The sequence below is a fragment of the Zeus faber genome, assembly GCF_960531495.2.
Source record: "Zeus faber genome assembly, chromosome: 13".
Classification (NCBI taxonomy): Eukaryota; Metazoa; Chordata; class Actinopteri; order Zeiformes; family Zeidae; genus Zeus; species Zeus faber.
In genome coordinates this window covers 11,148,126-11,162,715 of record NC_137198.1, presented here as the reverse complement: position 1 = coordinate 11,162,715, position 14,590 = coordinate 11,148,126, and the positions used below count along the sequence as shown (strand labels likewise).

The window sequence follows — 14,590 nt, the reverse complement described above, 5'->3', positions numbered from 1 at the left end:
CCGGTGAGATGAAACGATTTACTAAATTAAGAGCAGTGTAATTACGTTCGAGCCAGAGTGCGCTGGTTGATCTTTTTACAGCTTCATTTAATGCAAAAGAAATGCCTACAAATGGTCGTGCTATTTCTGTCCTGAGGTTTGTTGCTCTAAAAGGACCCGTGTTTTGAGGCCATCCTTAAAAAAATTGTGTCGTAGTGTAGCAGCAGCTTCAGGATGTTTGGAAGGGTTGTGTATAAAGAATTGGACGTATGCAAGGGTAGCTGTCTCCACGCTCGATAAGTGATGATGTGTGCAGATGTTATGACTCCCCTCAGGTCGATATTCCCACACAGTCAGCGGGGGGAAGCTCAGTGGAAATGACGCTGGGGGAAGGGTTGCAACAAGGATCTAGATACCAGGGCAAGGAAAGCCCAGCGACTGAATCACACATGAGACAAAGGCCGGGTCAATTAAATTTATAGAGGCCCGTCAGTGTCTATCACTGTCTCCGTGATGAAGAAACAACGTCAACCCCAACAAGCAGTGGAGGTATGCTGTGCGATGGACACACGTGCATTCATTCTCTCTGGTGTTGGTCCTGTAGCTGTCATAGTGAGCGGCTGATGACAAAGCTTGGTGACAGCCGGGACATACAGTAACATGGCTGGGGAAAAAATGCAGTCAAAAACGCTCTGGTTTCCTAGCGACTGTATTTGAATGAACACATATTGCAGTGTTGTTGTTGGGTTGTGACACCGTGGTTAGGGCTGCTGTTTGTGTATTGATGCGGAGATTAGAAGGAGTCGGTATCATTGAGATATGCTGTTGTCAGCAAGACTAGACTAGGCGAGTTGTAATCAATACCGTGATGGTGACTCGTACACACACACACGCACGCACGCACGCACACGCACACGCACACACACACACACACATGCAGCCTCACCGCCAGCTCTGTGCTTCCTAAGGAACCTCAAGGTGAAAAACATGGTGGCTGAATGACAAAAGGAAATGGGAGTGTAGAAGCATATTAAGCTTATCACATTAAAGTAATTCATCTTCTGTCGTGAAGAGGGCTTTGCCAAGGAAAAGGCCTTGTTAATTTCTATACATGAGGTAATATCATTAGCCATTGTTTTATTACAGTGCATTTTTGAGATCGTATTATTCATCTCAGCTCAGCTTGTCCTTATTTGCAAAAGTGTCTGTAATTTATTTGTCTACTTGAACTTATTGCAAGCCCCAAGGAGAAAAGCGTGTGTGTGTGTGTGTGTGTGTGTGTGTGTGTGTGTGTGTGTGTGTGTGTGTGTGTGTGTGTGTGTGTGTGTGTGTGTGTGTGTGTGTGTGTGTGTGTGTGTGTGTGTGTGTGTGTGTGTAAGAGCTGAGTTGCGAAACAGAATATGTAACACTCATATTCTGTGTGTACGTGCATTTCTGTTTGGTCTTTTCCAACCTTCTCTAATTGCTTGTGTCACAGTAATCAAGCAGAACTGTGAAATCTGATTTGCTGAGTGTGCTCTCTACTGCTCTCTACCCCTTTGTTTCTCTGCCTTTGCTGAATTCATCCCTTCTTTTTTGCCTTCCTTTGAGCTTCCTGAGGTTAAACAGAATTTTGAAGAATGTTTATTGTGTTAATACTCCCCTAATCAAAGTAACGGGCTTATTCCAGCGCCATTTTTATAATAGGACTGCCACTGGCGTTTTCCCTGGTGACAACTGCAATTGTTTCATCTTTTTTCCTTGCAGATGAGTGGTTCTCCTGCTCAACACCCCTCGGGTACAACCATTGCCACTTGACGCTGCAGGCAGACGGCGAAGAGAACGAAGAGGATTCATTGAAAAGAAATAGGCCTTTTTCCTTTCTACATTTATTCCCTGGACAATCACTCTTCCACAAATGTAAAATAACTTAACAGTTAAACAGGAAAAATAAGACATACATACCAGAACTGTATGAGCCATGTCTGATCATAAGGACATGACAAATCGCCACCTGCGGCATAAGCTACAGAGTCTTGGCCGAAGGTTAGATGAACTGGAGGAAGCCACCAACAAGCTGCAGAAGTCAGAAGATGAACTACTTGACCTGCAAGTCAGTACTTTCATGTGTATTCAGTTGAGCATTCTTGCATTGAATGGTTATTATTGGGGTAATTATTTTCTTAATAATAACAAACTGAGCTAAAAAAAACAACAACATAATTTGTGAATGATCACAATGAATCAAAGTGTCTTTCCGGTGAGAACTACCTGACGTTTTTCAAACATTACCCATTGATTAAGAACTCCCCTTCCTTCATAGGACAAGATCATCCAGGCTGAAGGCAGCAACTCTTCACTGCTAGGGGATGTGGAAGCTCTCAGAAAGCGGCTGCTTAAGATCCAGGGCAAGGATGAGGAGGTTTGCAAGGCTGAGGATCTCTGCCGCACGGTGAGAGAGAAACTGGAAGAGGAGGAGAGCCTCACCAAGGAACTGAAGGCAGAGATCGAGCGCCTTCAACAGAGGATGGCTGAACTGGAAAAACTGGAAGAGGCATTCGGGAAGAGCAAGTCCGACTGTAGCCAGCTGTGTCTCAGTCTCAACGAGGAGAAGAACCTCACTAAGAAGCTCTCGTCCGAGTTGGACACCCTCAAGGCCCGCTTGAAGGAGGTGGAGGCATCCGAGGTGAAGCTAGACAAGGCAGAGCAGGCCTTAGCGCTCGAGATGGAAAAGCTTAAAGGTTTTACCCTGACTTTTGTGAGCGAGCGCAAGAGGCTACTGGAGAAACAGAGGGAGGACGAGAAGAACATTCTGAAACTGACGGAAAAACTGGAACGTCAGAAGAACCGTCTGGGCTCTGGGGCAGACACTGATCATGCAGATTTCATGAGGTCGCGCATCGAGGATGAGCTCTCTTCCACGGGCCTTCTCGGCAGCAAGCTGAACCCACACAAGAAGAGCCTGGACTACCTGAAGTTAGCGGACGACATTGGTCTCAGGAACAAATCGGAGAACGAGAAGAACAGCCTCGAGGGCTCGCAGGAGGAGGACAACAAAGTGAAAGAGCTGTCGCAGGAGGTGGAGAGGCTAAAGAACCGCCTGAAACAGCTGGCGATAGTCGAGGAAGACCTGAAGAACTCAGAGTCCAAGAACGGGGAGCTCCAGGAGAAGTTCCAGTTGGAGCGCGATCGGACCCAGCAGCTCAGTGAGCAAGTGGAGAAGCTCAGGACGCAGCTCTGCGGGAATGGTGGGACCGATAACGGAAGTAGCCACGGCAATGAAAGCACTAACCTTTGCCCCAAAAGCCCGGCCAAGGTTCTGGAGAACGGCAAAGCAGAGAACGAGGAGATAAATGTGAGGGGAGGTTTCAGGCAAGAGAAGCCCAAATACAGGAGCGCCGCGACCATCTCTGAACCGAGCTCTCCCAAATACAGGAATAGGGAGCTGTCTCCGCAGCACAAGCGAGAGCCCAAGCTGAGGAGCAAAGAGCTGAGCCACTCAGAGGAGAGCTCTCCAAAGTTTGTAAGGAGAGCCCTCAGTCCTGCTCACAAGAGCAGGAGAACACCCAAAACCACAAGTACTGCAGCTGCATCTGATAATGGAATAAGAGACATAGGAAAGGGTCCAGAGGAGAAGACGAGAGGAGCCACACACAGCTCTTTAAATGCTTCCTCTACTGACAATAAGAAAGTTTCTGTCCTCAGTCGCTATCCTCCAGCGGCTAACGACCAGAAGCCGTGCAGGACGGCTCAGAAGCAGAGCGATGGGGAGAGTAAGAAGAGCAGAGTAGAAAAGTTTTCAAAGTTGTACGTGGGTAGCGATAGCGAATCAAACAATTCTGATGCCGTGCCCGAGAGCTCCTGCAAAGCCAACAACCTCTTGGCGCAGGAGAGGGACGCAGCGTGCGCGTCGGATCAGGAATCGCTGGATCAGGCCCTGGAGTCAGTTGCTGTTCCCGTCTCAGCGTCCAAAGCCAACGGGTCCTACACAGCCTTCAGATCCCACGTCACGCCCCTGATGCCCAACGACCAGGGGTCAGAAGGTCACTCCTCCGCCTCAGAAACGGAATCCACTGGTTCGAGGCCCTCTGAACCGGAGCCCATCACTGAGGTGCCTACTACAAATGTAAGCAGTCGGAGTACGACCCCTAAGTATCCTAGATACTCCCGCGTCCGTGATTCAAATTCGGAAGGTTCCTCATCCAGAAGCTCGTTTGATGAAGAGCTTCATAATAGGCCGCTGCCCGCCGACAGAGGCATCCCAGAGCACACGCAACCGCCGTCGGGGCTTGAGATCCAGCGGGTGTGCAGCCCACGAGAGGCGCTGAGGTCAAAGGGCGTCATCAAGCCGGCCATCGTCGAGATCGACAGGAAGGAAGTCATGATGTCAGATGCATTGGCCACCAACGGCAAACCCAAAATCTCCACCAAACCCATTGTGACCACCACAAGTAAAATGACCAGCAGTATAACCATCTACCCCAATGACCCAAGCTTATCCAGGACCAGCAGTCGTAGTAGTAGCGTGTCCAGTGAACCCATGCCCATCAAAGAGCGGCACACGTCCACCAGTAACATCCTCATAGGTATGATCTCACCTTTTTAACCTACGAATTGGTAGAGCGGCTTTCCTTATTCTTTCTTATCTTTTCTCGTCCTTGGGTAAATCCTTGAATTATTGGATAAAAAATGTACCTTCAACTCTTCTTGAATTATAAAAATGACACATACAGTGGACAAAGTATTAAGTAATCGTTGCCCATACATTGAGCTAAAACCCAATTGAGCTGAATGTTATTGTCATTGTGTTCAACTTTCTTCCTAGGCTTGAGCGGTACTACTTAGTCCTTATTAACATTATATTAAAAAAATTATATATTTTGAAGGAACCAGAAAGAGTTGTGGAAATTGTAGAATTTATATAACATGATAAATGTTTTGAAATGTTCCTGCCAGGCCCCAGCATCGAGCACCGTGGCAGCATCTCTGTCCCATATGAAATCTCCATTCCAAAAAGCGAGATCACGTTGCGGACCTGCCAGGACTACGACTGCGGCGCTGAAGACCAGGAGGACGTCTCGCCGACAAGGTCCAGCCTGTACGACACTTCCAGGGTGGAAACCGCCGCCGGCCGCCTCGGCACCCAACGCAGCAGCTTCAACGTCCAGTCCCTGGAGGCCGGCTCCGGCGACTTCAGCAACGACACGGAGTCAGGATTCGAGAGCAGCAGCAGCAGCACCACCACGGCGGTCTCAAGCTGGAGAAGCCAGGGTCACAGCCTGCACCCGCAGGACGACAGCCTGCCAGACCTGAGGAACGTGACCGTGCGAAGCACTTGGAGGAACCGGGACCCCGCATCCGTGGACGAGGCCGCCGGTCGAGGCAGGGTGTGTCAGACGGCGGCGACAGACGGCTTCTCTGAGGATGAGGCTGAACCTTCTCCCACATGGAGGGCCTACAGAGCCAACACCGTTTTCGACACAGAGGAGACGGGGAACAGTGGGCTGGGCGTGAGTGGGAGTAAAGGGGCCAGGCCGACCCCGGCAGAGGTGAGCAAGGGTATAAAAATAGAATGAAATAGAATATAGGGCTGAACGGTTTGAGAAAATTTGGTAATTGTGATTTATTTAGACCAATATTGCGATTTAGTATGCAATTTTTTTTAAAGTTCCTTATTTTCTGTGTTATTCACTAAACACAATTAATTAGTCATTCATTATACAGTGAACATATAACTGCTCTTTCCTGTAGGCCCGGTCTACGTCTTCTGTTGAAATTAGATGAATTGATATGAATAACATTGTATTTAACTATTGAATTGTAAAAAGAAAAACCTTCATTCACAGTAGAATATTGACGCATTGATTTAACTTCAATCCTTGTAATTGTTAGAATCTGAAAAGTAACATTTGAAAAATATGCGCCATTTCAGCAGATGTTTTATTATTTATTTATTAAAAACGTTGCGCGCATACGTGGGCATACACGGAGCACCACTCCGTGTGCTCAGGGACAGCTTTTTGCTTTATTTTTATGATAAAAAAATAAAAAACAGAGGCAGTGTTCTGGAAGAGGCTCCATCCAGACTCTACGGGTGCGGAGAGTTGAAACAATCTCTAAAGCCCGGGTGGGCACGGAGAAAGTGTCCCCATTGGTTCCATTAGGAGACATGAAATAAAAACATACTGTTCTTCATCGTCGGTACCATCGGCGTGGGAGACAAGTTTTTTTAGTTTTTTTTTTTAAACGGAGCCCTTGTGATTTAAAATTTCCGTTCTGTTAAATTGCGATGTCAGTTTGAATTCGATTCATCGTTCAGCCCTAATAGGATGGATTTATTTTTCCGTAGATGAACTTCGGGTGTACTTTTCGTCAACTTCACACATGTCAGCTGTTTAAAGAGTTTGAAATGGAAAAGACTTCCTTTGCCCTGACGATAGTATCCTAGATTTAAGGCGTGTGTCCGTAGATCCGTTATTCAATCACCTTTCTGGATATTTCCACTCGCCCTCATAAAGCTTGTTAATGGCTGTTTTCCAGTGGTTTTAGTGATCTGCAGTATCACCCTCCCAGCTTTTATCTTTCGCATATTGTGGAACGAGAACGACCCGGGGAACAGAACGCTGAAAGGAATAGTCATACGCCGCTTGCATGTCACCGACACTAACGACTTCTTCCTCATGTTCAATCGCAGTTGTACATGCGCAAGATCAAAAACGTGGTCACCAGCACCCGGGAGGTGCAGGAGCCCGGGGCCCGTCGGAGCAGAACTCAGGTCGCGGAGGCGAGAGGGCCCGGCAGAACCGTTCCCCACGAGCCCGTCACGTCCCAGTCCTGGGGACGCTCCTACACACAACCCACGGTGAGGACGAGTGGGAACGGGGGATGTGAAAAAGAGCCCACGTCCGTATATAGTGAAGGGAACGTCGGCTCAATGTCGATCCGGATCTCAATTGTAGGTTCAACCGGGATCCAAAACGCTGGATTTCATACGACTTAAAGAAATATCCTCTTTATTACATCTAAACGTCCTCAATAGTGTGGGTAAGACGATCCGGAGCTATAATGCCTTAAGTGTTTTGTTCCAGTGGAAAGTATGGAACTATATGAATGATCTGTACTTTGTTTACCCTGAAAAAGGGGGAAACTATGTGAAACTCTTATCTGGCTTTAACGCTGACATATTAGATCCTTCATTTATCACCAGGCAGAAAAGTAGAAAACACTGTCAAGGTCTTGGCAGGTTTTGGCTGGCAATTTTCCCATGCTTGGGATACCAAGTTCTTTTGAGGATAAGTGAAGAAAAATCCTCCCTCAAATTAAGTTTTAACAGAAGCTAGTTGAGAGCGGGCTCTGGATTCTTTTTTTTTTCCTTTTTCCATCCTCTCACAATGGTCTTTTCATTCCAAGATGCTGGCAAGGGACCACAGTGTTTAAATGTGGTGTTTGGCACCGCGAGTGTGACTGATATTTCCTGACAGATATGTGTAAAAATGTTCATATCCCCCTTTTTCAAAGCGGCGCTTCTGGATCTCGGTCAAAAGATAAAACTTGTTTATTTGATTCAAAACAGTACTTGAAAATCCATTGTTGCTTTTATGGGGGGGGCGGGGGGGGTCTCGTCCCGGTCACAGGGGGATGTTTTGCGTCCGGTTTAATGAACATGTCTGGCACAATGGAATTGCCAGACATGCCTTTAATCCAAAACAGCGCCTGTAGTTTTCACAGTAAGGCATCTGAAAGGATACTACTACGTGTGTGTGTGTGTGTGTGTGTGTGTGTGTGTGTGTGTGTGTGTGTGTGTGTGCGTGTGCGTGTGCGTGTGTATATGAGAGAGACTGCATGAGAACCCGCTTGTGTTTTTCCTCGACGCCAGCCTCTTGGACTTGGAGCTTAGCACAGCAGTTCTCTGGGCCCCCACTCCTCCTGCCCTAGCGAGCACAAAGGGAAAAAGGGTGGGACAAAAAGGAGGGAGGATGGAATGAAAAAAAGGGTTCTCAACAGGGAGAAAAGGAGGTTAGCAGAAACCTCTAAGAGGAGAAAATAGCTTGCTCGTGTTCTGGCCTTACTCTGCACCCATGTCCGGCTGCGCCGCTGTTCCGCGCGCACGTAATTGAAGATGGGCATTGTTGTTCCACCTTTAAATTCGGCCCAATATGAGGCTGTTTTATGTCAGGCCACCAGGATATGAATAACTTGTTTTTGACTGAGAAGGTGTGTGTGTGTGTGTGTGTGTGTGTGTGTGTGTGTGTGTGTGTGTGTGTGTGTGTGTGTGTGTGTGTGTGTGTGTGTGTGTGTGTGTGTGTGTGTGGTATCTCAAGTGCTCACGAGTTAATTTATATACAGAGGGTGGAGAGGTTGACAAACAGATGATGATGAAAAACGAGGTGAGGATTACAAACGGACAACGGCAATAACACCGGCGTCTCTCGGTATCAAGTCCGCCGTCAGATTGCCGGAGGAACTTAAACATCCCCGGGGCTTGGTAGTTACAACAACACGTCCGTCTGCATGCTTGACAAACTAGCTTTTTTCACCAAAGGCCGCTGCGTAGGGTTCCCTCTATTTCATACGCAGATAAGTTTTAGCGTTTCCAAGAATGTGTTCAAAGACCCGCACGCTTTGATTGATGCGTGAGCTTATCTCCTCTCAGCCCGTGTTTCTCTTGTCTTTTTCTCAAATATGATATAATGGTGAAAGATAAAATTGTAAAAGATGTTGTCCTGGTATGCGTATGGGCTGAGATGACACTGATGCATTTGGATTTTTTTGCCCCCCCCTTTTTTCCCTTGGATTTTAAATCTTCCGCTCATGGTCCCTCAACAGCAATGCAGAGTTTACCCGAGAAATGCTCTGGTGTTCATATAAATATAAACATCGATGAACAGCCGCTAAACATCCTCAGCTTGTTGTGGTGTTTGCCGGTTTTCGTGTCTTTTTTTGTTTTGTTTTTTGTTTTTTTTGGAACTTAGAATTACTTGCATTGTAAAGCAGTCAGGGTAAATGGATACTGAATGTGTGCATCACATGTTGTCGTGGCTGTTTTCTAAGACGTCTGCTACAGCTCTCCTGGATGGATTCATCATGACACATTATAAGTCACATTTCATTGACGCAGTTATTAACGATTTGGTAGAAACGGATATATCTTTCTTCTTTCGACATTGACTTTCACATTCACCGTCGACCGCGTAGGAACGGTTTCATGTCGATCGAGTGTTCCCCATCAATGGCTGTGGTAAAGGGGGGAGGCAAACATCCCAGCATCCTTTGCGTCTCCGGTAAGCCCGATTGGCATGTGACGATTCCAAAACGGACTTCCGAGGCCTCGTGCTGCACGTGGGTCCGGTATCCATACAGCCCGTCCGTGCATACATCAATTCACACGCACACACACACGCCAACACTCATCAGTCAAAGCGAAGGAGGACAATGAAAAGGGAGCGCGGAGCCTTCTGCCGGGGCCTCCCATCTCCAGCCAGGCGAGCCATTGTATAAATAACATAAGAGGTAACATGCCCTTAGAGCTGTAATTACTGTCCATCTCTGCCTCGTTGCACACGCGCACACAAACATGGAGCCCCTCCCACTCATTAGCCTTCAATGGGGCTTAATTAAATCAGTCTAACAGAGGGCCTTAACTTTCAACCCCCCCCCCCCATGTCACTTTTGTCATGTGCCTTTTGACCCCGAGCTCTACCTTTCTCTCCCTCGCTCTCTCTTTTTTTTTTTTTTCCTATTACTCCCTGTCTTTCTCCTACTCACCTCACACACACACATCCTCTCCATCACCTTTCACTTCTTCTCTCTTTCTCCCTCTCTCTCTCTCTTCCCGCTAACCTTCTTTTAATTTGTCATCTGAGCTCTGCCTGGAACAAAGTTTTCAGAGAAGCTCAGTCAAGGTTAGTGGCCAAGTTAATTCTGCCACATGCCCTTAAACTCAGCCCAGTGCGTTAATAACACACACACACACGCACACACACACACACACACACACACGCGCGCACGCACACACGCACACACAGACACTCACTCACCAGCCCCAGTCTACTATTCCCTCATCAGCCGTCCTCTCCAGCCCTCTATGAAGACGGACTATGGGTTATTTTGGATCCACTCACTGGAGTCTGGGGGCCCATTCTGGAGTGCTATGCCAGCTGTTGGCGTCCTCACACTGAACCACGATCTATTCCTTAAATCCCCGTCCTGCCAATCACCCGTTGTGCCCTCCATTCCATCCAGGTCCTCTGCCCGGATACTGGGCCGCCCGGCGTATTACAGTAATACCATCTTCATCCAAACCTCAGACTTATAAACTGGCCGCTCTGTCGAACAGACATAATAAAAACAGGATTCAGTGCAAAAAAAGAGAAAAAAAGTTTTACTTTGGAATTTGACTTTTGAGTTTGTTTTGGAGCACCCTGCTAAAGCTGCGGTTTGAGATTTCAATATATTTAAGTGGTTTAAAGTGAGCATCCTCTATTTCCAAAGCTCTTGCATAAAAGGGCAACTTTGTTTTGGACACTGGGAGCTTGGAGATAACCGTGTGATTATGGCGTCAGCGGATTGATAGCCGTGAGCGGGGTCATTACAAGATGAAGGCTCCGGGGTCTGATGAGAGTGGAATGAAGTCAATATTTGCATGCTGACAGCACAGGTTTAAAAAAAGGAAAAAAAGAAAAAGGAATATAGTCAATATTTACCACATTGACTTTCCCCCAGCCAGTTATCCATACTGACCCTTGATCTGCACTGAGAGGCATTTTTTGATTGATTCGGTGGGATACACAGGGTTATACAAGTCATATCATGTTGGACCTTTGCGACTGTCAATCAATAGGACGCGGCGGCCTGGGAAAGTTCCTCGCTATCAATTATCAATATTGAATACCGTCAACAGTACACAGTCAAAGGAGAACCCTTGGATTGGAATTCCTCTTTAATCAAACTTGTCTTTCACATTTTCTTCATACGTGTTTGAAAACCAGCAAGATCAAGTTACACCGGAAAGGCTCTCTCGCTCAATAGCCATTTACAGGGAGACGACCGCTTCCCGTTCCTTTAAGTACCCTAGAGTGACCCCAGACAAGACGACAGCCTATTTATCCTCTTCTCTTCAACCCCTCCATGAATAAATGATTTGGTCGTCGTTTATTTTCCCGCTTTATGGGGCAGGGAGCGATACCACTTTTGTCTCTTGGAAAGGCCATTGCCGCCTGCCTCGACGCCATCGCTGCTGCCATGACCTTGACAGTGGCCCCCCAACCCCCTTTGGTTTCCTGGAACCAGGGTAAATAGCACACATTTCTAGGGCCCTGATAATGGGTGTGGTGACCAGAGGCCATGATGAGGAATGAGCGCACAGGATATTGTCAAAAACCCGCTTAAAGTCCATTTCAAATATGAATAGCGCTGGTGGGCCTGAGTTAAAAAGGGCGGTTGCTTTGCTTTATGCGGCGGTCTCTCCTCACCTCCCCGGTACAGGACAGGACGGCATTGTAGTGTTTCCTTCCCAGTGCGGTGCGAGGAAACCTCAGCCCCAACATGAATGGGCTGTGAACTTATGTTTGGCCGAGGCCGGCGGGGCCTTATATGGTCGATGAGCGAGATACCAAAACATCCTTTGTTGAGTTGAAAACCAGCGGCACCAAGGTGAAATGTGGTCAAACAGTCGTACTACGGTTCGTGTGTTTTTTTGGGGGTTTTTTTTGTTGTCTTTTTTTTTTTTGCCTGACATAACCCAAATAGAAAAAATAAAAAAAATAAACCTTCTGGAATAGCAATCTGTGCAGGAGCTGGAGTTGGCAGCCGCAGCGGTGGGTTACTGGTCGGAGGCTAGAACAGCAGACACCGTACAAATGAACTGCGAGAAACGCTATTGAAGCAGTGTCTTTTTGTAACGTATGTTAGACCCATTAAGTTTACCCCCTTCTTTTTTTTTTTTTTTTTTTTTTTTCTCTTCTCTTCTCCAGCCTGGCCAAATTAAAGGCCAGGCTGAACATTTTTATAAAAAATAATAATAATGAAAAATTCAATTGAACGTGTGTTTTAAAACCTTTCCCGAAAGTATGAAACCGAGTTTCACAAACACTGAAGGGAATACAGATATCTTTCTAATTGGGACTACACAAAAGCAGCTCACTAATCAGACGGCACCGCAGCGAACAAGGTACTGCGGCGAGGCCGGCAGGAAGAGAAGCCGTGCCAGAAGTTTTCCCCTCCTCGTCTGGCACATCATTATTACCTAAGGGCATTTATTGCAGGCTGGTGTTTCTCCAACTCAAATATTATGGCAAATTGATATTCAGTCAAATTTGGAGCGACAGAAATGACAGTTAAACTTAAATGTTTTAAAGCATATTATGGCAATTCCTTTGCTAACTATATAAGTACTAAGTAGTAATATAATGTAACACTGTGTTAGTGGACAGTGGACTTTATATTCTGTCCTTGTTTTATTTTCTATATTTTATTCTGAGGGGAATATTGACGTGGACTTGGTATCACCATAGTTACCAACCTAGCGTTTCGAGTCTTGTGTTCAGCCTATTTGCCTCGGAGCGGTGTCTTACCATAGAAGGACAAAGCGCTGCGCAAGCCGTTTCCTCCCACCGTCGACCAGAGCAGGAAGTGACCTCATTGGCCACGCCCACTTGGCAGCGCCGGCATGCTGACTGATTTCCTGTCTGCTGCCCCCGGAGAAACGAGTAAGGCAGTCCAGCGGTGCTCCATTAAAGCCAATTAGCAAAAATGCGTTTTTCTGAAACTTCCATCAGAAGCCAACTCCAACCCACCAACTGTCACTAATTATGGTGCTTTTTAAAAGCTGAAATTACAGGAGCGCAGTGCTGTTTCTGTGTGTTTAGGAACTGCTTCGTCATCTAACTCTCGCTTTCCCCAGCGCCGGGTCACTGAGGTTACGCGCTGATGCAGACTCCGCAGGGCCGGCAGCTTTGGGGGTTTGTTTTCTAGTCGGGCCACCAAATTATAAATCTCTCGGCTTGGGGGTGTTTTTTTTGTTTTGTTTTTTTTGTTTTGTTTTTTTTCGGGTTGGGGAATTTTTCCTCTGGCAAAACTCCACATGGCATGGATTTTTCCTTGTTGCACACTAGTTAACATAAGCAGCATGTATCAAATGCCCAGATAATATGCTGCCCGGATCAAACATAGCCCTACACCACCCAAGGAAATTGCCCAGAGCGCTTAGAATGTTGCCTTGGTTCAATAATTGAACCACGACTTGTTGGGTATTACATGTTTTCCGGCGATAGTTGCAGCCAACTCTACCGCAGTGGGAAAATTGTTTATGATTTTATGAAATCGTCATTGTTACCCGACCGGCCCTGTCGCTCTACCTCCCTTGTCCATCAAACGGTATACAGCCCCCCGCCCCCCCCAAAAAAATGGGACCGGTCGGACCAGTGGTTTTAAACATGGGGCCCCCAAGGGGGTTCATTCAAGAGGTTCCAGGGGGTCCCCAGCAAAATGATTAATAGTTAAACTTCACCACTATTTCCTTTAAAATGTAAAATAATTACTGCTTTGAGCATAGTTTCGCTGTTCTCTCCCTAAATATAGTGCAGACATTATTTGGGACTAAATCATATCTGACTGTCAGAGCCTTTTTCCGATGGGGGTCCAATAAGCCCAATCTTAACAAATGGGGTCCGGGGCCTTATGCCTTGAGAGTCCTTAATATGATAAAGGACATTCTTGCGCCTTACGACACTCATAACCTTTCTCCCTCTTCTCTATTTTAGGCTTCCGAGAGCGCAGAGCCCGCTCCCTTTGGCCATAACCCCGGCCACAGCCCGGCCTCCTGGAGGCGCCACCCGCCCGGCGGCGACCCCCACCACCCGGGGAGCTCCTACTCCTACGACCGGGGCCCCAAGGCCACGGGGGCCTCCTCCCGGGGAGAGCCGTGGTCCGGCAGGGGTCAGGCGTCGGCGGGGAGGGCCGAGGGACAGAGCGGCGTCGGGGGCAGACCCTGGAGCCACCGCCAGTCCGAGAACCACTAGACCGGCCTGGTCTGAATGGGAGATTTGGACCAGCGTGGAGGCCAGGTTAGGAAGAATAACGGCAAATAGGCAGAGATATCTTTATTCCTCTTCCTCTTATTTATTTTTATCCGTCTTTCTTCATCTTCCTTTCTGTTTTCCTCTCTGCAGGAAAAAGGGAGATCTTTCTGATCTCCGTCTCGCACTAAAACAGTCGTCATTGGGGGATTCGGCAAAAATAAATGAATAAATAAAAACTGACGTTCTCCCTCTTGACCGAACTGAGGCCGCCTCTTCAAACCCCTAATTAAAAGGAAACTTATGTAATTACTCCTTCTGCAATTATGACAGATGTCTTAAGGGGATTTTCGCACCAAACCGAGCGCACAGAGCTGACTCTTAGCGCTGGGCAGAGGAGGTTCGGCGCGGCAGTGACGTCCGGCTGTAGTACCTTCGAGAAACATGTTGAACCTTCTAAAAATAAATAAATAAATTAAAAAATAAAGAAGAGAGATTTATAGTATAATTATAAACCTTTTCTTTTGTGTATATATATATTTTTTTTTTACAGCACTCAATCTCTCATCTGTGCCAGGAAGGCCCTAGTCCCGGCTCCATCTTTTTCCCACCACTTT

At 47.0% G+C, this 14,590-nt stretch overlaps 1 protein-coding gene across 1 annotated transcript; it reads left to right on the top strand.

Annotated features, from left to right (window-relative positions):
• Window positions 1–1,939: 1,939 nt before the first annotated feature.
• Window positions 1,940–13,976, top strand: luzp1 (leucine zipper protein 1; the record flags this gene model as incomplete). Its single annotated transcript, XM_080011982.1, has 5 exons — window positions 1,940–2,071; window positions 2,282–4,544; window positions 4,915–5,507; window positions 6,653–6,820; window positions 13,719–13,976. 5 exons carry the CDS (start codon window positions 1,940–1,942, stop codon window positions 13,974–13,976), a joined length of 3,414 nt encoding a protein of 1,137 aa, XP_079868108.1.
• Window positions 13,977–14,590: the final 614 nt, after the last annotated feature.